Raw genomic sequence first — 26599 nt, forward strand, 5'->3', positions numbered from 1 at the left:
CAACATAAACAAAGAAACAAACGCTAAAGGTGTAATGTTTCCTTCTCATTTCAACACAATAGGTCAAGCACCGATATTTGAATATTTCATTTAATGACGTCACAATAGAACAATGTTCAGTAAAAAACTTAAAAATTAAATGAACAAAATGACACACGATTCTAGAAGTGCATAATTTACGCAAATAGTGCAAAAATCATGGAAAAGTTCACAGCAATTTGAAGAACTGATACAGAAGTCTGAGAAGTAACAAAAACAAACACAATGATCACGCTGTAATGGAAGTAGCTTGAACGTCATCTAACACGCTACGAAATGTCTCAACAGATACCAAGTTTCGTCCTCGCGGATCTCTCAGTTTGGCAAGCTCCCACAATTCGTTAAACATCTCTGGAGTCATATTTACACCAATATTTGTGAAAATACTCTCAATCTGTAAATCCATTGAAAGATTTTATAAACAAATGTTAACATAAACAAACTGATAAAAATGAATCAATGTATGTAAATTGTTTTATCCTCGCGCGGCGGGAAAACGACAGTCGGTATAACACGGGTGTTCTGTTCCATACACTTCGTGCTTGCTATCACGTACGTAACTTTGTGGCTGAACCCTATATGTTAGAGCCAGACGCACCAACGGCGCCGAACAATTTAATATTAAACTATGTAAAACCATTTTTAAAACTAAACACGGATTTTATTTTTGATCTGAATGTATGCACGTTTTGCAAACATGGTAACTAAAAAAATATCCAAAACAGTCTGTAATTTGTACCACACTTAATTGCATGTGACACCCAGTACCTCAGTTTTTGGTCTTGCTTCAAACATATCTTGTTCATAAATCCCTTTTTCTGAGTACATTGTTGGATTAACCAATCCATAAGCGTCTGATTCATCACCATAGTTCACATGGTCACTTACCCTCCTGGTAATTAAATAAATATCAATTAGAGTGAATAAATAAATGCAACTTGCTTTGTCCTTGCGAGGCCGGAAAACGACAGTTGTTATAACACTAATTTTCTGTTTCATATACCTCGTACCAATTTACGAGTTAAACTTTGGGATCATTGTTTTTCTGTATAGTTGATAACTTAGACAAATTTAGTTTAAAAAAAATCGGTTTCAGAAACTTTAGATATTTATGGTACTACATACTTATCCATGTGGTAAATAATATTTGAATCGTTTAGGTCTCTTTATACTGAATTAGCCACTTGACACACAATGTTGGGAACCTACTTGACATAAAATGAAACATACAATTCATTCACAGGCTCTGGTTTCCGAGAAATGATTTCTCACTAAGTTACATATACGTTGGTTGCACCCATTTTATATTGCCCCATCATGCAAAGATAAAATGTGAATGCCTATCAGATGATCACATACTAACCAAGATACTTCATAATATAAATGATATATAGTAAATCACCATTCATTGAAACACTTCGTCAAGTACAGTAGTTACCATATTTATTAATCTTACCTTATTTTTGGTGGTGCAATATCACTCCTCACTGTAGGAATCCCATATTTCCTGTACTGGCTTGCATCAACAGCAGACAACGCCCCAATAACAGATGATGACGTCTTATGTTGAGTTACAGAGCGATCGATTTGCTTTTGTATGGTTGGTGTATCAGGAATTGGAAGTTCTTTTCCAGCTGTTATTGATTTCAAATAAAATTTTAATATATACATATACCTATTTTTTATTTTTTTTAAAGTTAATTAAAACATTTACATTTTATTTTAGTTTTTTTAATTGATTAAAACATTTAGGAAAAGAGAATCAGTAGTAAAAGACATTCGCTACAACAAACTGTTTATATATTAAAATACCTACTTAAAAAATACTAGAAAATAAATACAAATTTAGTAAGACATAAGACCTTTATATAATAAAGTTCTCACTTTTTTTATCTGCAGACATTGGCATCTTATCTTTCCAGTTCAAAAAGTTAGCGAACTTGACATAATCTATTTTTGCCTCATGCTCCCTGTCGGTAGATTCGGCACAGCAATATGACATGAGGAGAAATAACATTTCATCTTCAACTGGAACGTTTAATTGGTAACAAACGTTCCTGAGTTCTTCTCCATCAATAAAGCCGTCTTGGTTCTAAAAAGAGATGTGTTTTATATTATACTGTACAGCCTTTCAATATTCTGTTACTTTTGTTACCAGGCATAATGCAAATGATTTTCGCTTATCTGGTATAAAACGTAGTGTATTTCCAAATTTCATGATGAAGTCCTGCCGGATGGCAGACGAAACATCAGAAATACGCTACTTTTAAAATCAGGATACCTATATGTTAATTGCCAAATAAACCCACTGACAAGTAGTGATGAAAATAAAAATTATGCAAATGAATGAATGTAACTTGCTTAACTTGCTAGTGGTGAAAATGAAAAAATAAATAAATGAATGAATGTAACTTGCTTTATCATTGCGCGTTTGAAAAATAACATTTGTTATAGTACTGTGGGGTACGATCAGACTTCTTTAGCACGAAGTATTAAAATATTCTGATGTTCTTAGGTTTTCTGCTCCCAAATAAGTGTCTCATGTTCCCCATCCCTTCTAAGTACCACATAAATCCTGTTTTTATCTATTATACATACCCTGTCATAATGAGCAAATGCTTGAGCCAAGTTATTGAAATTATGATAATTAGCTTTCTTGAGATGTTGTCTGATGGCGTGTAACACTCCTCGCTCCCTGTCTCTTCCACGAAGATAAGCATCCGGTGATCGGCCGTGAAGTAAATCACCTGCTCCGTATTCATCAGGTCTTAACATGATTCCAAACGTGTGGTCTGGAGGTACGTTCAAAGTGTCCACAATTCTGATGAAAAAAATGTGATTGTTGGCTAAACATTTTGCATTGTAATTTAGTGAATAAAACTTATTTATCTCGTTTGGAAAGAAAATGGTGCGTTCAAAGTGTCCGCAATTCTAATAGAAAATTGATTGTTAGATAAAAAATTTGCATTGCATTTTAAGAAATGAATGCAACTTATTTATCCTCGGGTGGCTGGCAATGGCAGTTGTTGTACACAGGTGTATGAGGTGTTCTTTTTTATAAACCTTAGGTCCGCCTACGAGTTTTGTAACTTCATAAGTGATTTTTTTCTAATGTATGGTTATAGGGGATTGGGGCGTTATGAGTCTTTCGCAAGGACACATACACCCACAATGGTAGTAGTGTCTAGCCTTACACTCTGAACAGTTTGTAATAAATTCTCTTATTTGTGATGGTGTAGTTTAAAGTTTTGAAATACTTATGTGGAAAAACAATGAGTACAGCAAAGTACAAAACGTATATACACACAAGGAATATAATAACTTTATATTTCACTTACGGGTCGTGTACAGATCCCAACTGTGGCTGCGTTCTCTCTCTATAATCATCCACACGTTTGGAAACAATACTCGCTCCTTTTTTACTGTGAATACAAAACAACTTATAAATGTTCTATTCTATGAGGGTAAGATCCCACAGGATGACACATGCTATGGGTCCTAAGATTTAGGCCAGGACTTGCCCATTTATTACCCCATAAATTTATAAACATACATTTAGATTGTAAAAATGATTTACGTTTGCAAATCGTGAATCCATTTCAGAGACTTGCATGTGTTTCTACCATCATTGAAGTGAGGGGTTTCTTTTCCATACAAAGACTCCTTGGTAAACTTGCTCCAATCGTATCTGTAATTTGATATACATAGAAGGATGGTATGAATATATATGATTAATATTTTAGAAACATTTTTTTTACGTAGACATAGGTAACCATTTTGCTAGAATAAATAACACTTGATAACAATTTTCTCAACATTTTTGGGAGAAATTTTAAATACTGTGGATAAATTCAAAAAACATAAAAATAATTTTTTAAAACTAATGTATTTTTTCAACTTTAAAGATACAATAAATAGAATTTACATTGTACAAAAGCGGTGAAATGCTTCTGAACTATTAGTAGATGACTTAGTTCGGTGATGGAAAAGCACTACTTTATATTAGCAACACATTTCTTACTTTCTATCATACATCTCAGAAACATTGTAGTCGTTATGACTAAGCTTGTACATGTCATGAGCAAATTGTGATTCTTCTTGTACTTGTGATGGAGTTTTATTAGGATTGACACATTCCCCAGCTGTACCGCCTGGAATTTAACACAATAACTTTAAAAAAAATATACACAGCATATGTACTTGTAAACTAAAACAAAATGTTGTTAAAAATGATGTGTAATGAATGAATAATTCAAATTTATTTTGTCTCTTTGGTTAGGTAACGCAGATCGTAAAAGTATAAAACATGAAAAAGATGGGTAGTAATTATATTATCGTTAAGATAATAATCAAAAGGTACATCAAATGTACTTGGGAACTAGAACCAATGTCATTTATAATTTTAAACCGGATAAAGCTGTACATATGATTAAAAATGAAAATATATTATATAAAAAAAATAAATAAATGAAAAAAGGTTTTCAATGGTTAAGTATTAAGCAGAAGTTTAAACAATAAACAGAAAAAGGGTAAAATGTTCATTACATTAATTAGTTTTTGACAAATTAGTAAGACAAGTAGAAAGCAACAAATAACATGGATAAAATACATTGAATAAATCACTTACTAAATATAGTTGGTTTTCCAAATGCAGTTTTCAAACGATCAATACTCGAAGGCATAAATGCACTGTTGTCGCGCGATTTTCCTAAAGGTTTCTCCTTTTTACTTAAATAAGCCGACTCTTTCTTTGCATCAACACAACTTTTGAAATGAGATTTAAACTCAGGGTTCACAAGTTGTTTGGCCTGTTTAAACAAAACATTTGTAAAAAAACTTACATTGTTATGTTTGTTTTGATATACAAAAATTAACATTTTTAGTAAATTACGTTTCAGGTTAACAATATACTGAAAAATAAGTATTCTTGGCATCATATTACTGAATAACACAGAGCTTCCCACACGTTTTTGCTTGTGAGCCCTTTTAATCTCCTAAAATTTACTGCTACCCTTCATAATTAATAGTATAATACAGTATATGCTAATAGTATAATATAACACTTTGTGGAAAATTGGTATAATCTCGACGACCCCTGAAGTTTGTTGCCCAACCTGGTCAGGGGTTACGAGTTAAACTGAACAAAAAATGCCAAAAATGGCCATTTTTTTATGAAATATGTTTGGTTACTATACCTAAATTTGTATATAAATGTATAAAAAAAATTGGAAAACCTGGCAGTAAGCAGTTTAGAAAGACATGAATCATCACACAGCATATTTTAAAGTTTTTCACCTTTACGGAACCCACAGTGCTGACACCATGATAATATCGAGATGCAACATCTTCATCATCTGCTCTTCCATGATGAATCCTCATCTCTGCAACTGGAGGTCTTCCTGCATCCGTGTTACAAAACTTGTTCACTGGAGATGGAACTGGAGGCTGTTAGAAAAACAGATTAATTTTAACAGTCTGGTCTACAGAAAATGGCAGCTACTGCATATATATGCATGTTTTTTTTTGTGTGTTGAAAACATCAAAGTGGTTCAGTAATTGATTTAGCAAAAAATCTATATTATGTTTTCTGAGTCTGAGGTTTACCAATCAAAATTGTACACGTGTATCTAAAATATCAGTTTTGACACACTAGATTTTGTCTGTCAGAAACTGTCATATTCTGCTGCAAACTGGGTAATATGGTTATTTTATCAATATTACTATAGTATTCTTAAAATTTGAATAGTATATGTCTGGCACCAGATGCTCAAAGTTTATTTGCATTGAACAAATGCATGTTAAAAAGTATAACATATCTAAGAGCAATTTATAAATAACATAACTCACCTCTTTACCACGTCCATGAATGCATTCACTCGCAGTTCCACCTTGTTCAAAGATTTTGCCTGCTGGCGAAAGCTCAGGAGTCGAGTCTCGATATTTTCCCAAGTTACTTTGCATTATTTTGCGGTAAAATCAACAAAATTAACACAGAAGGAAAAGACTAACGTCGCGTGCTCTGTTGCTAAGCGATGGTAGCGCGACATCTCGCGAAATCGTTAATATATGATTCGATTGAAATGCTTAAGGGGGAGTTTGTATTTTAAACAGTACATTTTATTTTGTTATGTTTAAGACAAATATTTTTACTTGTAAAAAACACGTTTTTTTTATTAAATTCTGTATTAAATTACATGTTGAAGTAAATATTTTTGAGCGAGAGAGATAGAAAAAAGGCTATCCGCACAAAGAAAAAAGCTTTTCTTTTGGTTTTTCTTTCTTGTTTTCTTAGCAAGTTTTTTTGGCTTACTCAGCAAATGCGGTTTGTATTTATAATAATAATATTAGGAGAACGGGAACATGTATTTTTGATTTGATGTATTCAATGTAGTTGTACATTTGTAGTAGTTATAAAACTGTGCAGCAATTCATTGTACATATTGAAGTTTATATTCAAGCCTTGGATTATAACATATTGGGAAATAATATGAAGTTTGGAGCAAATTTACAAGCTCACCTTACACCAGAGTGGAGAAGCCAATACATTGATTATGAAGTTAGTATGTTAATGTATTTGACCTCTAAGGATGTTATTTTCCACACATTGTTTTACACTACTATATTGCATTGCATTTTGTATTGTGTTTACATATTTAAAAGGTAATCTAACCACATATACAGCATTTCTAAATGTTTTACTCAAGCTTGGTAAAAATGTATACAATAACTAGTAATTACCATTCAAACATTGGCACTTTATAAAACCATCTGGTATAAAAGACTGTTTGTTTCTTGTTTAGTCTTTTTGACTCTTTATAACAAATATTATGCTCAATTATTGAATATCATATGTGTTTACCAAAGGTAATACTGCCGCTGGTGACGAGTAAAAACTTTGATCTCAAAATGTTTTTTTCCCTAGCATTAAACAGTGTGAAAAACAAGGTTATAACGTGCTGTAACTTGCGTAATATGTCACCACTGTGACGTAACATATTGCTATTGTAACGTAATAAATCGTTAACCTTATGCAAGTCAGGCGAATTACGGTGACCCAGCATGTTTTTGTGCATTTATAAAGTTAATTTTCGACACGCCCAAGTTTTTTCCAAAAAAAATTATACAGCGGGTATCATGGAGACGTAAGGAACATTTTAAGACTAAAATTTTCACTGGTCACCAGCGGCAGTATTATCTTTACCAGCTGTTGTAAAACAATGTTAAGCATGTCGTAATAGGCATTGCCAACTCAATACGGTTTAAAACATATGATTGTGAGCAAATGCGTCCTTGATCAAAGCTGTTAACGGCAATTGCTAGTTCGCTACAACCCAATGATCTCTTATAAATAGTCTAAATTGTCAGCCATTCATTTTTTCAAAATTTATTTGGGAGCCCAGAATATGATTGTGATAACTGGTAAGCTGGCCCTCTTGTATGAAGCATAACATTCCTTTTAAAAGCACTGTTATTGCAATGCAACACAAGGAATAAGCTTCATTCTTTTTTCTTTTTTTTTAAAACCTTCACAAATTTTTAATAGTGTATTTTAACAGGTTCTTAAAAATATGCTTTATGAATGTAAAGATGATGCTCCTAACTCAGAGCGTAAGTGAAAGCTTATTATTTTAAATCTACCTTTGCTTGGGATGCTATGAAATGCAACCACTGCTTACAAATATAGCCCAGTATACAGAATATTGCAGTTCCTGGCGTAGTTTTGGTTGCGCAACATGGACAGGCCTACTTGGTGTATGCAGACATACAAAAATACAATATATTGTATGTATATAAATATGCTTGTAAAGAATGTTAATTCGCAAACACAAAAGGTTATCAATTTGTTTGGTTAGTTGCTACCATCTTCTAAATGGAACAAATTATGTTGTGCACAAACTGTTGTGTTGTGCACAAACAATTTTAACTTAATTGTCTTGCTGCTATATGCTCCAAATTAAGATGCAACACCATTAAAAGCAACTGCCTTTTTTTAGAATAGTATTCACACCAACGTGCTGATTCGTTTGCTGTCAATTTAGTTTTAGAGCACTTATTAAATTGGAAAGGGCATTAGATTAGTCATACTGCAATGCTATTTTTGTGTTGTTAGCCTATAAGGCTATCCTGTAACTTTGTTTAGTTCCACCTAATGGTGGGACTGTATGTTAAGCTATAAAAATTCCTATGTTAACTGTGTAATCATAAATTACAGTACAATACAGAGTTTGTTTATCCCTGTTGTAGCCTTGATAGCTTGCTAAATACCGAACAGTTATATCACCTGGATCACTTTGCAATTTTATATTTTTAAACAGTTACGTTTTACATTTTCAAATCATGTTACATGATGTATGATCTGTGAAATCCCAATGTTTGGGCCTATTTATGTGATATATATTATATAATTATTTAATTCACATATGTTTTGTATTAGTTGGAACATCTGAAGAAACAGATCGACACATTGCGTTATTTGAGGAGCAGTTCTTCGCTGAATGTGACGTTCAGTTAACAAAAGTCAACACATTTTTTGCAGGTAATTTATTTCTCTAGCTTAAGTCCAAAAGGTAGTTTTTTTTTACGGAAACTTTTTACTTGTATTTGGTTAAACCATAAAGAACTGGGCTTATGTGAGCTTATTTGAATTTAAATTATTTATCGTTTTGCTTGTTTTTCTAGTGTGTGTGATGAACTACATTATAAGTAGGGATGTGCTGAGGTCGTAAAAGCTCGGGTTCACCGAGCGCCGAGCTTCAACGAAAACCTATGACGTCATCAAGGAGAAAGGCGTACGAGAATACGTTCCTATTCAGTCGAAAAGCGTCGCTAATCAAAATAATACAGAACACGTGGTTTGCGTTTAAAGAGACGTCTCGTTTCGTAATTCCCAGTGTTGCAAAATGTAAAATTCATACAAAAAATATTTAATTAAAAATTATTTATAACTGTTGCAGCAGTTTTTTATCAGATCAGAATTGTAGAAATACCCCTTTATCACTGATAATGTCACCGTCCGGATCGTCGAAAAACGCTCGTATTTTTGTAATAGAAAGAAATCCTATTAATAATAAAATCAACTTTCTTACGTCCAGCGCATCGGTTACGCTGCGAAAACACAGCGACTAGCTAAAAGTTAATATCGTCCCGGCAAGAAGTAAATATCGTCCCGGCCAAGCTTGGACAAAGGCCAAAAAACGTTGTTCGTTGGCACCGCGCGAGAACCAAAGTTTCGTAAATCCCAGTTGCAAGATATTAGTTTTTTCCATAAAATATTTAATTAGAAATTTATGTACACTTGTTATGTTATGTAACAGTAACACTATTGCAAAATCCGAAAGTTTAAACAATTTATATAAATCGTATAATTTATAAAACACTGGCTGCACGCTGACGTGGCATTACGTCATTTTCCACGAGAGCATATTCACAACGATTGCTTCGCTTACCAAGTGTTGAATGTATGCTATCGCATGCGACTTCCTTTATTTCCTAAGCGAGCGCAGAGCGTAAATATGTGACCTTTCGATCGCGTGGTGGGTCAGGCAATGGGCACATTCCTCTCGATTGGTACATTATGAAATGTCATAATTAATAATTATGTTACAGTAAGACATGTGAAGTAACAATTGAACAAAAAAAAGGTTCAAAATGCAACACGGCAATGTTTGTTATTCGATCGATTTTGTTACCTGATAATTACGAACACCCGTGATTATAACGAACACGCAACAAACATAAAACATCAAATCGCAGCTTTAACAACCTTTCTATCGCACAGGCGCCCGCGCTATAGTCAGAAATATGCAAGATTTCGTAGCTTGAGTGACAGACGCGCGTAAAATATATTACGCCCGGATTTTCAATAAAATTAACCGATCACCGTCCGGATTTACTTCTACAATCCTGTAAAAAAGTTCAAGAGTTTTTGGCTTTTTATTTAAAATCAGATACGGAAACATTAGGGATTAGGCTATCGTGTAATTCGACACCTGCTGTAATTGCATAAGGTCAAATTCGCCGACGTTGTGATTCGTTACTTGCGAGAGAGCAAATTCACAACGAACGGAAAATGATTAAAGAGAAAGCTACGCTGACTAGTCTCGTTATCTTTTAGTAGCTTCACTTTTTTCATTTTTAATATTTTTCGCTCTCGCGTGCAACATTATAGCAATAGCATAAGGCTCGGCGCTCGGCCCAGTTTTCAGCCGAGCGCCGAGCGTCAAAAAAGGAGACGCTCGGGCACGAGCTTTTGAGTTCGGGCTCGGCTCGGCACATCCCTAATTATAAGTGCTAGATTTTGTATACATATTACCATACCATGTACCAAGCATACTTCTAATATCTCAGTAAATTAAAAAGATAACAAACAATTGTTATTGTTATGTTTTTAGAAAAACAAGCAGAAGCAACTCGGAAGTTTGCGTTACTGCAAAGTGAATTACAAGCACACAAAAATTCACTTTTAACAAACCCAAACAGCGTATCTAAACTTCGCCGACGCCTTCCACGTGGACGTCTATTCATGCGCGACAAAGTAAGAAAAACAGATAGAATTACTTAATAGAATTTACGGGGTGTTTAAAAAGTTACTGTGCACTTACATATTTATTAACTGACATGTTTCAGTATAGAATCCAAAAGGAAAATATTAAATATATATATATATATAAATGACAATTTTAATTGATGTTGAAAGTGCCCCCTTGTTAGCATCAATACAGACTTTTTATAAGGTTAGCTTAGCAAATTTATTATTTCGGTTAGAATCTTGAAATTAAATTAAGAATGTAATGCATTTCATCTTTAATATTTTCAGGAAAAAGTTCGTATTAAAACAATAATTGATCTCAAATTGGCGTTTTCCGAATATTATCTCAGTCTTATTTTGCTGCAAAATTATCAGGTACGTTAACCTGCTGTACTTTCATTATTAATCCATCACAGAGTTATGTTTTTTTGAGCATTCAAAATTCACCTAAAAATCTATGGCATGGAAAATAACCTGGTTTATTTTTGTGGCAAGCACTATCAATGGGCCTACTGTTTGCTTGGCCAAAAGTATCTGAGTTTGTGAATCAGAAACTGTATAACCTGTGACTTATTCAATAGCCTAACATTTGCCAAAATTCCACAGTGAATTTTAGATCCTGTTGTTTGTACCTTAAGTTCATTTGTAATCCAGCAAATAAGTTAAAACAGTGTTTAGGCTAGTTTTCTTTAAACTAACATAACAAGGGTCCAATTAGCACATTACCAATCACGTTTTGCGTTTTGCTCCTAGTGATGAACAAACAGTTACCAAACATATAAAAAAACACCACAAACTACTTAAATTAGCTACTAATCATAAACAAAGGAAAGGTAACTCCATATACACATGGTGTGTGCGACTCCAAGAGTTTAAATTTTAGTTTTAATTATACAACAGGGGATTATTGCTTGCACCATAATTACCCCAAGTAAGATGATTAGAAGAAAATTTTGTCAATTACAACATAATATGTATTCACACATCGACCTTGGATTATTTGTGTCATAATATGGATTAAGTAACAGTTGGATTTTTGCAACAAAGCCGAACTTTTTGACTTTTTGTGTTAAATATTATCAAAATAGTAATTAAATGCATTTAAAATCTTTGTTTGAAAGTATGTTTGCTTTATAGAACATTTGCGCTTTTTTGCTAAGGGATATTTTGGGTATTTAATCAGTGTTTGGGTAGACGTTATCATTAATCTTACAATGCGGCGCACACTAATAAATGTTTACCCAACTGTGTTAGCGAGAGTGATTAACACATAAAAAATGCGAACATAGAATTGAAACAAAGAAAAAACGCCACCATGCTGCTTCTTTGACCACTGGACAAAAACATTGTATTTTCAGGAGCTCAATTTCACAGGATTTCGAAAGATTTTAAAAAAGCATGACAAAGTGTTGGATACTGATAAAGGAGTTGCTTGGAGGAAAAATTATGTTGAAACTGCTCCATTTCACAATGATAATGTTATTTCTGAATATATTTTAAAAACAGAGGTACGTTAACGGAATTTAAATTCATATGTCATATAGCCTAGTGTATAAGCTCTACATTTTTGTTATATTCTAGGGCATAAAACCCTTTGATATATAAAGGTGTAAAACTATAGATTTTATTTGGTACTATGTATAATGTCATTTTATTACAGCTGTAGCATAACAAACACTCCTGATTTCTTTGTCTTGGCAATTGTAGGCTCTACAAAACACAAGTACACAACTATATATATATTACCAAAAAACGTTAAATTTTTTTAATAGTAGGGTGGGGTAAGACGGAACACATTTAACACATAATATCTAAGTAACCTGATCAAGTTATAATACAACCTTGAATGTTCTTTGTTTACTACCAAATGGGTAAATAAAATAGACTTAAAAGGTGTCCCATCTTCCCCGACCCTACTGTAATAGGCTATATCATTTTTTTAAATGACAAAATAAATTACCAAAATGAGCTCTATAAAAAGATGTGCTTCAGAATTTTAAGTGGGCTGTTACTAATACTTATAAACATATTTGTATTATAAATATATGTATATTACAAATTTCTCAGAATCTTTATATAAATGAGCTTGAAAATGGAGACCGTTCAAAAGCAATGAAACGATTACGAGTACCTCCGCTTACAGATACGGTAAGTTTAAAAAAGTACTCATATTTCAATTCCATATTTGTATAGTATTCCAGGAAAATTGGCCCTGTTACAAATAAATTATTTATGAGTAGTAACAGATGCTGCGAAATAAATTGTATCACAACACCTGATTAGTTAAACCAGTAGAATTGATATAATATGTTTATAACCTTTAAAGTAACCTATGAACAATTTAACTTGGAAATAATTAAATAAATCGCTTATTGTTTGTGTGCTAGATGTAGCGACCATGCTTCTTTCTTTCAATTAATGTGAATATATTTTTAACTCTAAGCTTATTTTAACAACTGTAGTTTTATTACCATATCCTGTTTTTTTGTTTTAAATATTTTTAAATCTTTGCTACTGTAATCGCAGTGACAAAAATTGTTTATTCCTATTATAATGTTCTGTATGTTTTTAACTGTAAGCGTGTTTTAACAACTGTTGTTTTGTCCCCACAACCTGTCTTTTAATTTTAAATATTTTTAAATCTTCCTTGCCCTAATTGCAGAAACAAAAAAGTTAGTATTATAATATTCTTTAATTTTGAAACAACATATAATATTTTTTTTAAATATATATTTTAAATCTTGTCTATCTGAATCTTAAAGACAGATAAAGTTATCATTTTCATAATATTCTTTAATTTTCAGACAACATATCCAAAAGGAACTGTTTTTCGTGTTGGATTATTCCTTGGTATGTTTTTAGTCATGATGGCAGTTGTAGGTGTTGCTGCCGCCTTCTTACCTGTCACTCTTAATCCTCAGTTGATCGTTACGTAAGTCAATATAAGATGACAAATACAGTAGGGCAATGACATGGCTAATAGCTATAAATGCCTTTTATTCATCTAAGTTTAGTAGAGAATGTTGTATTCGTGTGCTAGTATGTGTAATTTTAGCATTTTTTCCCCCTGAATCAGGCTGAATGTAACACATTTAAAAAAATATTTGTACCAACGTATTAATTATCTGCCTAGTTTGTGTAATAAGCAATAAAAGGAGGTAAATAGACTATAATGTAGCAGGTTCTAACACAGGTGCCAAATCTAGGGTGGCAGCGTGTAGATTTGGCACCTGTGTTACAACCTGCAACATTATAGTTTTTTCACTGTTTTTAACAGTCAAAATTACAACCTATTATAGGAATTTTGTTTTACAAGCTAATGTATCCAACTATCCTTGCCCTGGCCTGCATTTTAAAAAGTTAGGTGCCTATGTGTAAAAACCTCATAGTCATACCGCTTGTTTGTGTTTAGATTATACAGGGCAGGTTTTATAACTTTTCTCTTCATTACCTGCCTTGGTTTCAATGTATGGGGTTGGAGAACTGCTGGTGTTAATCATGTTCTCATATTTGAGATAGACCCACGTCATCATTTGTCTCATCAACATTTTTTTGAGGTTTGGAACTAAATTGTACAACCTTTTTTGGGAGTGCTTTCTGGGTATTAAAAAAAGATTTTACAAAATAATTAAATATATACACAATTTTTTTTTAAATGAATGAGAGAAAATAATGCTTTAAAATATACTATTTTTTTTATTTTTTTTATTGCAATAAAACCCTTTTTTGACTGCACTGCATTATACAATACATTGTTTTAACTAAATCCAACAGTTTTAATATTTTATTTTAATTTTTTAGATTTCTGCCATTTTTGCCATTATCTGGAGCTTAAGTTTGATTTCATATTTATTTGGAAGTCTGTCTACGTTGCGTTCTATTGTCCCTGTGTTTCTTAACCCAGCATTGGTGTATATTGCATACCTTGTATTCCTGTTTAATCCGCTGCCCATTTTGTTCCATAAAGCAAGGTTCTGGCTCCTAAAACGATTGGTAAGTTTTATTCTGTCGGCTGTACAACAAATCGAAATAATAAACTTTCCCCAAAAATAATTACCCATAAAGTTATATTGGCAGTAATAGTAACTCCTAAGCTGGCATAAGGTGTGTGAAACAAAACACCTGTGTTTTAACAACTATCGTTTACCAGCTACACGAGGATAAAACAATTTATAATCTAAACGTAAAATATTGAAAACATAAACAAAGAATTTTTGGTTAGTTTTAATGTGAACATATTATCCCATATATATATATATATAGATATTTATATTTATTTATATTAATATATCTTCATTTTTAAATCTTCCGATAAAACTCTTAGTTTTGAATCGAAACGAGAAAAATAATAATCATAATAATTACAAAGTTGAATAAAACAATTGTGTTATATGTATATAGTATGGGCTGTTGTGTTTTTAAGAAAATGATTTGCTTTTATTAAAGACATTTATAAGTTTGACATGTTTGGTAAATATATATATGACAGCTGACAGGTATTGCGTTTTTTTGCAGTAGTATGTAGTAGTAACACATTTTCCAAAGTTAAATTTTTAATGTCTGTAAATGAAAAATCATATTATTTTAGTAAAAAGTGTATATAATTTAACATATTTTCTAAAGTAATTTATTTTTCGTGACAGTGGCGCTTGTTTGCGTGTGGTTTTTACCCTGTGCAGTTTGCTGACTTTTGGTTGGCTGACCAGTTAAACAGTCTTGCAGTGCTACTTATGGATGCTGAATTCATATGTTGTTTCTATGCTTATGATGCAGATGTTTGGATAGGACCATTTAACACTCCATGTAAGTGGCTAAACTTATATAATAGTGGGGTGGGGTTAGACGGGACGTCTAAATATCCTGACCGTGTTTTAAACAATTACAAACGGGAGTCGTCAGAATGCGATTTTATAACTCTTTGAATGTTTTTTGTTTATTACCAAACTAGACAATAAAATAGAATGAAAAGATGTCCCATCCTACTATAGCCTGTATAACTTAGAAGTCAAGTCCAACAAATTGTGTAACATAATAATTAAATATATATTTTGCCTAAATGGTGTTGTCAATCTCTTGTTCAAAAAAGTCTTCAAGAGCTTTACATAACAGCCAAATTCAAAGAGAATGAATAAAAGACTGGGGATACCATTTAGGATTATACAATTGATTGTACTTAATTTTCGTCTGTTAAGTATTGCACCAGATCCTTACTGTATTTCTTTATACAAGAATCGTTCAATTCTGTGAGCACAAAATCAGGTTTGGATTCACAAAATGTATTACAGTTTATACAAATAGGAAAGTTCTTTAGCAAGCAGTAATAAGTAGGCATCTTTACAGTAATTTATTGAACGTATAGTAGTGTTATATGAGCAGTTAATGCTCTCGTAAATCAGCATGTATCGACATTGAAGTGTCATGTATTGTTTACACCACATATGTATGTTTGTGTCTCTGCTACATTGCTACATATGTATGTATTATGTCTAATTGTCTATAAAACAAATGTATGCATTATGATTACATTACAATGACCACAAATAATCCTGAAGAAAATTTAATAAAAAACTTTTTGTTACATTTCAGATCCTGCCAAAGGTAATGGTGTATGTGGTTCATATTCTTATGGACTGAGAGCGATATTACAATGCTATCCAGCATTTATTCGTTTCGTGCAATGTCTCCGGCGTTTCTACGACTCACAAAAGTGGTTTCCCCATCTCGTAAATGCTGGAAAATATTCAACCACATTTTTTAGGGTGACTTTTCAAGCCCTATTTGTTTTACATAGAGGTTAGATCGTTGTAGATGTTAAATATCTTTATAAATTAGTATATTCTATATATATAAATGATATTTGTGTAATAACTTATGAATTATCATCATAACGACAAAAAGTATCTTTGTAAATTATTTTCTTTAAATAAAGTATTTTGCAAATTGCTGCAAGGTTAAAATGCCGCTTAAATTATTCTTTTAAAAATTACTGACCTTTTTTTAAAACATACCAAACTTTGCCTTGTTGTAGCTCATATTTTAACAGTTTCTGGCTCATTATAAAAAGCCCCTAATACAACAATTCAAAAACATAATTATCTAAAACTTGGTTTATGCAGTTGTTATTACTCAAATTACCATATTATTAAAAATCATGTATTACAGTATTTATATTTTGTGTAAATACTTATAAATTACCATCATAAAGTCGCAACTCCTGTATTACAGTATTCATATTTTGTGTAAGTTTTCCTAACTCATATGGTCATTTATTCCAGATGTTACGGGCGAATTACAAAGCGTTTATTTCTTCTTATGGCTGGCTAGCTTATTTATTGGTAGTTGTTACACGTTTGGTTGGGATATCAAAATGGATTGGGGATTTTTAGATCGAAATGCTGGCGAAAACAAGTTCTTAAGGGAAGAGATGGTGTATCCTTATAAGGTATTTAAAATACTAATGAACATTTAGTCGGTTTATCGTTTAATGTTTAATAAATCTTATTTTTAATAAAAGGAGATTGTTAGTGGTCCCAGTTATTTGGACCATAAGACGTACTGACTTTAATTTTAAACAGGACAGGTGTATTAAGTTTTTTATTTAAATATTACCACATATTCTATATCTTTCAGTTATTCAAGCATTAATCTTTAAAGTCTTGAATTTCTTCTTATTTTTTAAACTTGGTAGTAGCCACACAAAGTATTTTTTTGAAAGGTTTAAATTTTTTAATTAAAATTTCTAGTTCTACTTTACCGTCACTGTTTTATATGCTTTACTGTTTAAATGAGTGTCTTTACTAATTATAATAACACATCAAATACTTTACATTACAGGTGGTGTATTACTTCGCAATAGTTGAGGATATGATTATTAGATTTTCGTGGATAATAAGAATTGCTATCAATGAGTCATTTCCATCAGGAGCCACAGGTCTTATTGTATCAACTATATATGCAGTGCTGGAAGTTTTAAGGTGTGTGTGTATTTTAATATCAACAAATATTTCATGCTCCTTGCGTGGCAAGTAAATGACAGCCATTATAACACAGGTGTTCTGTTTCATACATCTCATGCTAACTTACAAGTTAACGCATACGCCCACAACTGTAGCAGCGCCTTGAACTCATAATCTCTGGGTTAGAGTCGCTAACCACTGTTTTAAGGCACCGGTTATAATACTATTTTTTAGTAATACACTTTTATATGGCAAGACATAGCTTAAAACTTGTGTTTTAGTTGGTCCACTATCCCAATGTTAAATGCATTTAGTCATTTAAATTCTATATTGTAACAAGCGTTTTTTTTTAAAAGCAAGTTATAAAGTTTAACTTTGTTCCTATTTTGTTTTAAAAGGAGATTTGTGTGGAACTTTTTTCGGCTTGAAAACGAACATCTGAATAACTGTGGTGAATTTCGAGCTGTTCGTGACATTTCTGTGGCACCGTTACGCTCTGATAACCTCGCAACACTTGAACGAATGATGGATGAAATGAACGGCGCTGACTCTGTTTTGCTCAAACGTAATAAACTTGGTAATGACAAGGGATCACAAAGTTCTTTGGTGGGAAAGAAGATAAGCAATGTAGCAAGGTGCTAAGAACAATATTTTAATAAAATTTATACTAAGTTATTATAAAATTTTATTTTTTGGGGCGTTTTCACTCTTTTCTTTAAATGATCTGTTTGAATTTTTTGGTAGAAAGTATCCAATCTGAATCCTCTCTGCAATATTTTTGTAAAGCCACTGTGATTAGCGCACTGTTCTCTGAACCACTAGATACCATGTTTGAGACTTAATGCTGACACTTGTGTGATTTATAGCCATATGTGTCCTTGGGCAAAGACATGTTACATACGTGGTAGCTTGTAAGCAGCAACGAGGTGTATGTTCTTGGACACTCTTGTAACAAGCCAGTATATTTAAAAAATAAGTGATATTTATTCATCATTTTTTTATATAGGAGAAACTCATCTAGCGTGATTATCTTTGCTGGTGAGGTTGGTTGCTCTGATGAAGGGACAAGTACAAGTGCAGTGTAAATGATATGACAGCAATTTGAAGTTCAAAGTGGCAGTGTCATGTTGTGGGGGGGAAAACTTCATTATTAATAGAGATTATTGGATGTTACAATTCCTGCTGTATGTCAAGAGGTCACAACGTTGCTTTATCCGCTGCTGATGTTAATTGTTTTCTTTATATTGTATATGTACATCAATACTTAATACTAGTAAATGGCAATTTCACTGTTTTTTGGATATCTCTGTATTTTAAAAAAGAGTGCTTTAGCTCATTCAACAATATTCCTCTACAATCTAAAAATACGTTTCGCTCAAATTTTTCCGAAGCCCCAGATGTGTTTTCCTTTCAATCATTTGTGCTATGCATGCTTATGTGCGTTTTTCACTGTGAAACTTAGTCAATGACTTGTTACTGTGATGTAGTAGCATATAATATCTAAAATTTGTAATACTAATTAAAACCTGCCATTTGTGTGTGGTAGTAGACATATGAAAACTAAATGGTTGTTCATGTTAAACAACTATTATTCACATACCCTGCCAGAGTGTTTGTATTAAAAGTGTTAAGATGTTAATGTATTTAGAGATCACATTGAGTTCCAAGTTACCACAGTTGTAATATGTTGTTTGCTTTTGATTATCTGTTGCTACAACAAAAATATTGAAATAAAATCAAAGCTCTTGATTGGATTTTCCAATACTAAACTATGCATTGATGTTACTGGTTTACAGGTATGTCCAAAACTGATCCTACAAGAATCAAACCCCGCATTCCCAGTTAGGGTAACATGGACATTGAAATGCAAATGTTGCCACATCAAATTAGTTTAATAAATTAAAGATCGGCACACAGCTGTTTTTTGTTTGCTAATATTTCTGTTAGCAACATGTTGCAAATATAATATGGCAAGTTTCGGTTGGTTTTGGCAAGCAATAAAACCATACATTTTGTCATTTGTCATTAAGGTTTTGAATTTGGCGACATTGTTTTTCTCCGACGTCATGCTCTGCTTGGACAATTTCTGCAGCATTGGTGAATGCAGCAATGTTTTGCAAACTCGAACTATCGCAACATTGCGTAATTGTAAATGACATGCGTAGAAACGGCGAGGGATAACGAATGCTTTTTTAAACCGACCTTTTATTTATGTATACAATATTACTTTTCGTGTAATTGTGCATTAAGTTATACAGTTATTATCATTTAAGCTTTCTATTAGAGAATATACTAACGATATCATCATATTAGTTATCACTTATCACTATCAGTATTGTTTAGTAGTGCCCTTTGTGTATACTGCTTGGAATATGTCGGAGTTAGCAAAGCACTGTTGCCCTAAGAAAGTGGCTGTGGTGGTTGTTGCTGGCATTGCAGTCTATGGGGCTGCTATGAAAGTAAGAGAATGGGAACGAAAGAAACAACTTTTAAAAAAGGCAAGCGAAAAGAAAGATCTTGAAAATGCAATCATAAAACAGGAACTTGAACAATCTGAAAAATATGATGTAAGTTTTTTTTGTTTTCATGCATGTTTTTACACCTACAACCCAATACTTTAGTCTCATTGACAAATGTGTTTTAACTTGAAGACAACTATTTTGAGTGAACAAATGAACGAATGTAACTTATTTACCCTGAGTGGTGGGGTGACGATAATCCTTATAACACAGTTACGCAGGTGTTCTGTTAAGACACATGCGCCCCAATAGCAGCAGCGATGAGCCTTGATCCCGTAACCTCTAGGTTAGAGGCAGGCGTACTAACCATTGTGCCACGGCGCCAGACTATGTGGTTAATTTATTTTTATGCATTTTATCAGGAAGAGGAAAGAAACAAGATTCTTAATATGAAAGCAAATGAATTGATTAGAGCAGCTCAACAAGGGGAATTGGACCCTGTACATATTCTGCGTGCATATATTCACAAGGTTTGCAAAAAAGTGAAAAAAACACAACATTCAATGGCTTATTTTATATGAGTGAGGTCTTTATCCCAGTTTTGACCCATTACTCCGACACCCTTGTGCCTCTAAAATAATGTGTTTCCGATTTCCGAAAGTGAGAGTACATCAATTCAATGTTAAACAGTTTTCATTCCCTTAACTTGATTTTTTATGTTTTCAGGCATGTACCGTAACACAGAAGTTCAATTCTGTAACGGGTATTAACAGAGATGCAGAAAATAATGCAAAACAGTTGAAGAATGGCAACAACAACACACATCGACCATTGTATGGTTTACCTTTTAGTATTAAAGAATGCTGTGATATAAAGGTATGTTGAAAGTGTTAATATTTTACTTTTCCAGCCATATTTCATATGTTTGGCAGCCCCAAGCGATGGTGTCAATAATTTTCACATCATTTTTACCAGGAGAACGCTTAAATAGTTCAAGCATATTGTCTGGCGCCGTGGCACAGTTTGTTAGGGCGCCTGTCTCTAACCCACAGCACAGGTTATGGGTTCAAGACTCGTTCCTGCTACCCCTGTGGGTGTATGTGTCTTTGGGCAAGACACTTTACGGCTATTGCTCTAACCCAGTGTCACTAATGGGTTGTCTAAATTGTCAGCCATACATAAAGGCATCCAAAATCAAGTTACATTTATTTATATTAATAATGCTGTAAATTACCTACTTAGGGCATGGACACCACAATTGGGTTGGTAAATTTGATTGGAATACCAGCTAAAGAAGATTGTGTTTTGGTTAAAGTTTTAAAGCATTGTGGAGCAATACCTTTTGCAAAAACCAACTTACCCCAACTTATGTTCAGGTAATTTTTTGTTGTTTTTTAATAGAAGCAGTAAAATGCTGCTACCATTGTTAGGGTATGTGTACTTGTCCTTGTGATGGCACTAAGCGGCAATTGCTCCAAATCAGTGGTCCATTTATGGGTTGTCTTAATTGTAAGAAACATACACGATAAAAAAAAACTGTACAAAATAAAAAAAATTCTTATTAAAGTCAAGTAAAACGTTACATATATGTTGGTAACTTATAACCTAGCACAAGGTGTAGGAAACAGACAACTTATGTTATGACTGCTGTCGTTGCCCCGAAATAAATAAGTTACATTTATTCATTCAACAGAAAAGCTGTTAAATATGAACATTCGTTTTTTTCTTATATTAGCTTTGAGAGCAGTAACCCAGTATATGGAGAGACAGGCAACCCACACAATGTTGATTTCACTCCCGGTGGTTCTTCCTCTGGTGAAGGGTCGTTAATTGGATCAGGTGGTTCACTTCTTGGGTTTGGAACAGATACTGGTGGGAGTATAAGATGCCCAGCTCATATGTCAGGGGTTTGTGGCTTGAAGCCAACTCTTAACCGTTTGAGCATTGTTGGCCTTGGAAGTAAGTTATTTATCTGTAAATACATTGCTGCATGCTAAGTTTTGTGTATATTTTCAGCACTAGTATATAATTTTGCAGGGTTCCAGTAGTGTACTACCATTAATAGTTGTCAAGGACCATAGTTTTGTTGAAATTTTAACTTCTTGCAACAGTGAACACAGTTGAACTTAAGACTCGAAAGCAATGATGTTTTTTTTAAGAAACAAAACCGTGTTTAAATAGAATTAAAACTATTATTGCTACATTTAAACAACGCACAATACAATTTGAAAAATTTAGAAAACCTAACAATTGTTGTAAAGTGTTTGCCCAAGGACATATACGCCCACAGTCTAGTAGCGCAAACTCTAAACCTGTAACCTCAAGGTTAGAGGCAGGCGCACAAACCACTGTGTCAGATATATCCCACGTATTGTATTGCTATTGCATATATATGGTAAATGTATTATATTCACCATTCATAACGCATTTCCTTTGTTCCAGATATCCTGCCAGGTTCAAATTGTGTTACAACCTCAGTTGGTCCCTTGGCTACAGATGTTGACACACTTGTGTTAGCAATGAGGGCCATATTATGTCCTTTGATGTTTGAGCTTGATAGAACAGTCCCTCCTATCCCATTTAATGATGAGGTATTTAAATTTTTTTTTTGTATTTGTCTCAGTGTACATAATAGGTACTGTACGTACCGGGTTATCAGTGAATAATTGACTTTACTTTGTCACTTCAGTTACTGTATCGCTAATCGAAAATTTTTCAAGAAAATATGAGTAGTAATACTAACGTTAAAACGACAGTTGATATAACACGATTATGAACATAAAAAATAACTTCTTCGATTAAAGGGGCGACCGTTACACCCCTGTGAAAAAATGTTGCTTTCTAACTCGTAATGTACTGATTAATGCAGTGTAGAAAGCTCAGGAATAAACCTATTTCAAGTTCAGTGTAAAGTTTTTTTATTATACTAAACTAACAAAGGATTAATGATTAATTATAATAAACAAACAAATGAAAGTTACTGCAAAGGGTATGATAGGTGAAGGAAATCATACACAACAACTTTAAACATGCTGGAAGTATTATCACGTCTTCAACTTATTGAATAGTAATTGTAAGTTATGGCTTTAATGCTAATCAAAGAAAACAATACCAACGGTTACGAAATTAAACTATGTACAATAATAGTCGAAAAATACTGTTTGTAGGTGTATTCTTCTAAGAAGCGGTTACGTATTGGTTACTATCTTGACGATGGATATATGGAGCCTGTACCTGCAGTTAAACGAGCAGTAGTTGAAGCCAAGGAAGCTTTGGAAAAAGCTGGCCATGAGTTGATACCATTTCATGTGCCTAGAATAGCTGATGCCATGAAAATACTTGTTTCATGTAAGTACTAAAACTAAGAGGTTCTTAAGATTTAGGTTTATTCTGGCAAGGACCTCACTCTTTTGCAAGATTAAAGGTAATAGAAGAATTTGAATTGCGTTTAAAATTCTATATGTCTAAATAGTTTTTTACTTCAACCTACCAAGCAAAATCAATTGTAATAAAAAATGTTAAAAACTTAGTTGCATTTAAAAGTTATGTATAGAAATCAATAATGTATTATTACCTTATCTGTCATTCATGAAAAAATAATTGATCATGCCTTTGTTTGTACCAGTATTTTTTGCTGATGCTGGTGAATTCAATCAAAAACGACTTAAAATTGATTTCGTTGGAAAGCGATTGGAAAACTTGTATCAACAATGGAGTTTATCCGATCTTAAATGCAAACTCTTAAGCATGTTTAAGGTGACTTTTATTCAAACCTTTATTTTAAAAATCGCTTGGTGTATAAGTTTTATAACTTTTTTTTCTATTCTCTACGTGCTGCCATTGTGGGTGTATGTGTCCTTGGGCAAGACACTTGATGGTAATTGCTCTGACCAAGTGCTCACTAATTGGTGTCTAAATTGACACACACCGACAAAGTTACATACGTGTAACTTGAAATCTGGCAAGAGGTGTATGAAACAGAGCACCCGTGTTATAATGACCATTGTTTTTTAAGTACACGAAGATAAAGCAAGTTACATTTAAGTTGCTCTTACTGTGTTGCAGTCACCAAGACTAAGACAAGACCTGCTGCTTCACAAAGGTGGAGATAGATCAACTACAAGGCTGTGGAGTTTGGCAAGAGATGCGGCTGCTTTTGTTGATCATTACACAGCTTTGTGGCTTAATCTAAATTTGGATGCCATGATCTGCCCTGCTTTTCCTGTTGTTGCTTGCCCAAAAGGAGGCATCAGCAATGTACCAGGTGTATATTTATGAGGCATAAAATAAACGAATGATTGTAACCTATTCCTTTGTGACGGGGCAACAATAGTCGTTATAACATAGGTGTTCTGTTTTATACACCTCATGCCCGCTTTCGAATTACCACAATGTAACCAATTGTGGATGAATTTTTGTATAGTTCTGCATTGGTGACAATTTTGACAACGTATTATTGGCCGCTGGGTTGTCGCATTTGTCGTTTAGTAATTTTAACAGGAAACATACACCTGCAATAATAGCAGTGTCATGCCTTGAACCTATATTCTTTGTTCTACTGGCAGCGGATGCTCTAGCTATTTTGCTACGAGGCTATTTGTAGCCATACAGTTTGATCCTTTAAATTTATAACTGTATTTTAACCATCATAATTCAGCTATGGCGAGCCATACCGCTCTATACAATATGTTGAACTATCCTGCCGGTGTTGTACCTGTCACAAAAGTTAATCAAAAAGACATTGAAGATCTTGAAAACTATAAAGGTCACTACCAAGATGAATGGGACCAGCATATCAAAGAGGTGAGAACCTAAGCGCCAAACGGTAGGTGACATATTTTCTGCACTGCAATGATCTCTAAACATTAGCCAAACCAAATTTGCAGGGTAAGTTGGGTTTACCAATCATCTTTTTGAATTGATAATTTTGTTTTAGTAGTTTGAATGAGTCTAACTTGCTTTATTTTCAGAAAACGACAGTCATTATAACACAGATATTTTGATTGTCGTTTTTGCAGCAATATAGTAGGATGGGTGATGATGGGACATCTTTAGCACTTAGTATCCAAATATCATGATTGTATTTTAAACAAATACCAGCGGTCAATGGTAGTCGTGGGGATATGGTTTTAATATTTCCTTGGGTGTTTTTTGTTTACTACTAAATAGGACAAGACAATATAATGAAAAGGTGTCCCATCTTCCCCCACCCTACTATATAATCTATCAATATTCACAGGTGACGAAGGGAAGCATAGGAATGCCTGTTGGTGTGCAATGTGTGGCTCCTACATGGCAGGATGAGTTGTGTTTGAGAGTAATGCATGAAGTGGAAGAACAATTGAAGAAATGAAAATTTAAACAAGAGTGTCCTTTTATGAATTTGCTGAAGTTAAGCATCATAATACGTAAAATTTGTGCCTTTGCATGCTGTATGTATTTAATTAATAGCAGTGTTGTTTTGATCCAATGTACATGACTTTATTCTATACTGTGTTCTGCATACTAATTAAAATTCTTTGCTGTGTCAATATGTCATATAGTACAAAATTTCACACTGCAGTACTTAATATACTTTAATGTGCAATTTCATAACAAAATCTGCAAAAAGTAATAATTGTTAAAAATTGCCTTATTCTGTATTGTAAAGTGCAATTTATACTTTTTCTTGTTGGTGGGTGTCGTATAGTACTGTTTGTTTTTTTTTACAGAAAATAGTGCCTTAAATGCTTAAACTAATTGTCATGTAAAGTGCTGTGTGTTTATTAAAATGTTTAAAAATATGTTTAGCATAGTGTTTTATCATGTTACAAAGTTCATGTTTTAACACTTATTAATTTATCTTCGTGGTTTTTGTGTTAGTTGTAATATCAAGATGCAGTAGTACTTCATATACTTTATGATTCAAGCAATTGAGATATAGCCATTTTCAAGTATTAAACATATTATCGTACAGCAAGCAATTACACTATTACAACAATGTACATTTATGTGCCTTTGTGTGTCCGTTTCTAAAGCTGGTTGTTTTGTTCTTATGTTACAAAATGCTTGTTCCGAATCTGCCATCTGGTAGTGTGTTTCAGAAACAGCCTATTTTAAAACATTGGAAGGGTTATATGTTTTTTATCTTGGTAAAATTTGAGCAAAAAATCATATAGAATGAAAAGAACGGATTTAACAGGAAAATAAGTAATCAACGGTCAGAAGAACACGCTATGGATAAAGGGTGTAAGAAGAAGCGGCATTTAAAACGCGTGGCTGTTGCACTCAATACATAATCAAACTTTAGGAGGCAAAATATACAAATTCAACAGAAAGTCAAAAATGAAAATTAAGTAACCATTTTCAATCTAGGGGAATACCTATGTTACGTCATATGTAGTTTATGCTTTTGATGCAAATGGCGCAAAACATGCAGAACGCAGTAATCACATAAAGAAACTTCGCGGTAACTTTATCATACAGTTCTTGTGGAACGGAAACGCTGTTTCTGGATTTGTTTATATATACTCGTTACTGTTTGTGTACATTAGAGTAGGAGGTTATTGGTTTTAATCTCTTTGGTAGGAGCATTTCGTGATACCGTTGATTTCAATTCCACTGGGCACTGGTGCTGG

The 26599-nt window shown here is 33.1% G+C and overlaps 3 protein-coding genes and 1 long non-coding RNA gene across 4 annotated transcripts; 2 read left to right on the forward strand and 2 right to left on the reverse strand.

Moving 5' to 3' along the window:
* Window positions 1–73: 73 nt before the first annotated feature.
* On the reverse strand, window positions 74–6344 carry LOC149730798 (EF-hand domain-containing family member B-like). Its single transcript, XM_089884023.1, has 11 exons — window positions 5887–6344; window positions 5335–5484; window positions 4667–4847; window positions 4061–4190; window positions 3617–3727; window positions 3378–3461; window positions 2638–2860; window positions 1924–2131; window positions 1496–1673; window positions 808–931; window positions 74–433 (listed from the first exon to the last, which is right to left on the reverse strand). Exons 1-11 carry the CDS (start codon window positions 5998–6000, stop codon window positions 269–271), a joined length of 1668 nt encoding a protein of 555 aa, XP_089740149.1. The 5' UTR covers window positions 6001–6344; the 3' UTR covers window positions 74–268.
* Window positions 6345–6387: 43 nt separating this feature from the next.
* Window positions 6388–19272, forward strand: LOC149730799 (solute carrier family 53 member 1-like). Its single transcript, XM_089884002.1, has 16 exons — window positions 6388–6595; window positions 7596–7647; window positions 8474–8575; window positions 10431–10573; window positions 10856–10942; window positions 11926–12075; window positions 12635–12715; window positions 13372–13499; window positions 13980–14124; window positions 14369–14560; window positions 15211–15370; window positions 16154–16360; window positions 16843–17009; window positions 17402–17541; window positions 17922–18158; window positions 18530–19272. The coding sequence occupies exons 1-16, from the start codon at window positions 6527–6529 to the stop codon at window positions 18606–18608; spliced, it is 2139 nt and encodes a 712-aa protein (XP_089740128.1). The 5' UTR covers window positions 6388–6526; the 3' UTR covers window positions 18609–19272.
* A 150-nt stretch (window positions 19273–19422) lies between these two features.
* On the forward strand, window positions 19423–25966 carry LOC149730800 (fatty-acid amide hydrolase 1-like). Its single transcript, XM_089884019.1, has 11 exons — window positions 19423–20090; window positions 20405–20512; window positions 20709–20858; window positions 21225–21358; window positions 21718–21941; window positions 22425–22573; window positions 23150–23330; window positions 23608–23738; window positions 24048–24246; window positions 24640–24785; window positions 25222–25966. The coding sequence occupies exons 1-11, from the start codon at window positions 19896–19898 to the stop codon at window positions 25333–25335; spliced, it is 1731 nt and encodes a 576-aa protein (XP_089740145.1). The 5' UTR covers window positions 19423–19895; the 3' UTR covers window positions 25336–25966.
* Window positions 22611–26460, reverse strand: LOC149730801 (uncharacterized). Its single transcript, XR_016385641.1, has 2 exons — window positions 26345–26460; window positions 22611–26072 (listed from the first exon to the last, which is right to left on the reverse strand). It is a non-coding gene; the product is annotated as an uncharacterized LOC149730801 (long non-coding RNA).
* Window positions 26461–26599: the final 139 nt, after the last annotated feature.

This window comes from Ciona robusta, chromosome 9, assembly GCF_009617815.1.
Source record: "Ciona robusta chromosome 9, ASM961781v2".
NCBI classification, from domain to species: domain Eukaryota; kingdom Metazoa; phylum Chordata; class Ascidiacea; order Phlebobranchia; family Cionidae; genus Ciona; species Ciona robusta.

Bases quoted from the DNA above. Each gene is read 5' to 3' on its own strand.
- LOC149730798 (XM_089884023.1), bottom strand. From the start codon at position 6,000: ATGCAAAGTAACTTGGGAAAATATCGAGACTCGACTCCTGAGCTTTCG. The intron at 4,191-4,666 runs GTAAGTGATTTA...GTTAAATTCCAG, and splicing joins TGGAAAACCAACTATATTTA to GCGGTACAGCTGGGGAATGT. The intron at 3,462-3,616 runs GTAAATCATTTT...TTGTATTCACAG, and splicing joins TGGATTCACGATTTGCAAAC to TAAAAAAGGAGCGAGTATTG.
- LOC149730799 (XM_089884002.1), top strand. From the start codon at position 6,527: ATGAAGTTTGGAGCAAATTTACAAGCTCACCTTACACCAGAGTGGAGA. The intron at 10,943-11,925 runs GTACGTTAACCT...TTGTATTTTCAG, and splicing joins TTTTGCTGCAAAATTATCAG to GAGCTCAATTTCACAGGATT. The intron at 13,500-13,979 runs GTAAGTCAATAT...GTTTGTGTTTAG, and splicing joins AATCCTCAGTTGATCGTTAC to ATTATACAGGGCAGGTTTTA.
- LOC149730800 (XM_089884019.1), top strand. From the start codon at position 19,896: ATGTCGGAGTTAGCAAAGCACTGTTGCCCTAAGAAAGTGGCTGTGGTG. The intron at 21,359-21,717 runs GTAATTTTTTGT...TTCTTATATTAG, and splicing joins TTACCCCAACTTATGTTCAG to CTTTGAGAGCAGTAACCCAG. The intron at 23,739-24,047 runs GTGACTTTTATT...ACTGTGTTGCAG, and splicing joins AACTCTTAAGCATGTTTAAG to TCACCAAGACTAAGACAAGA.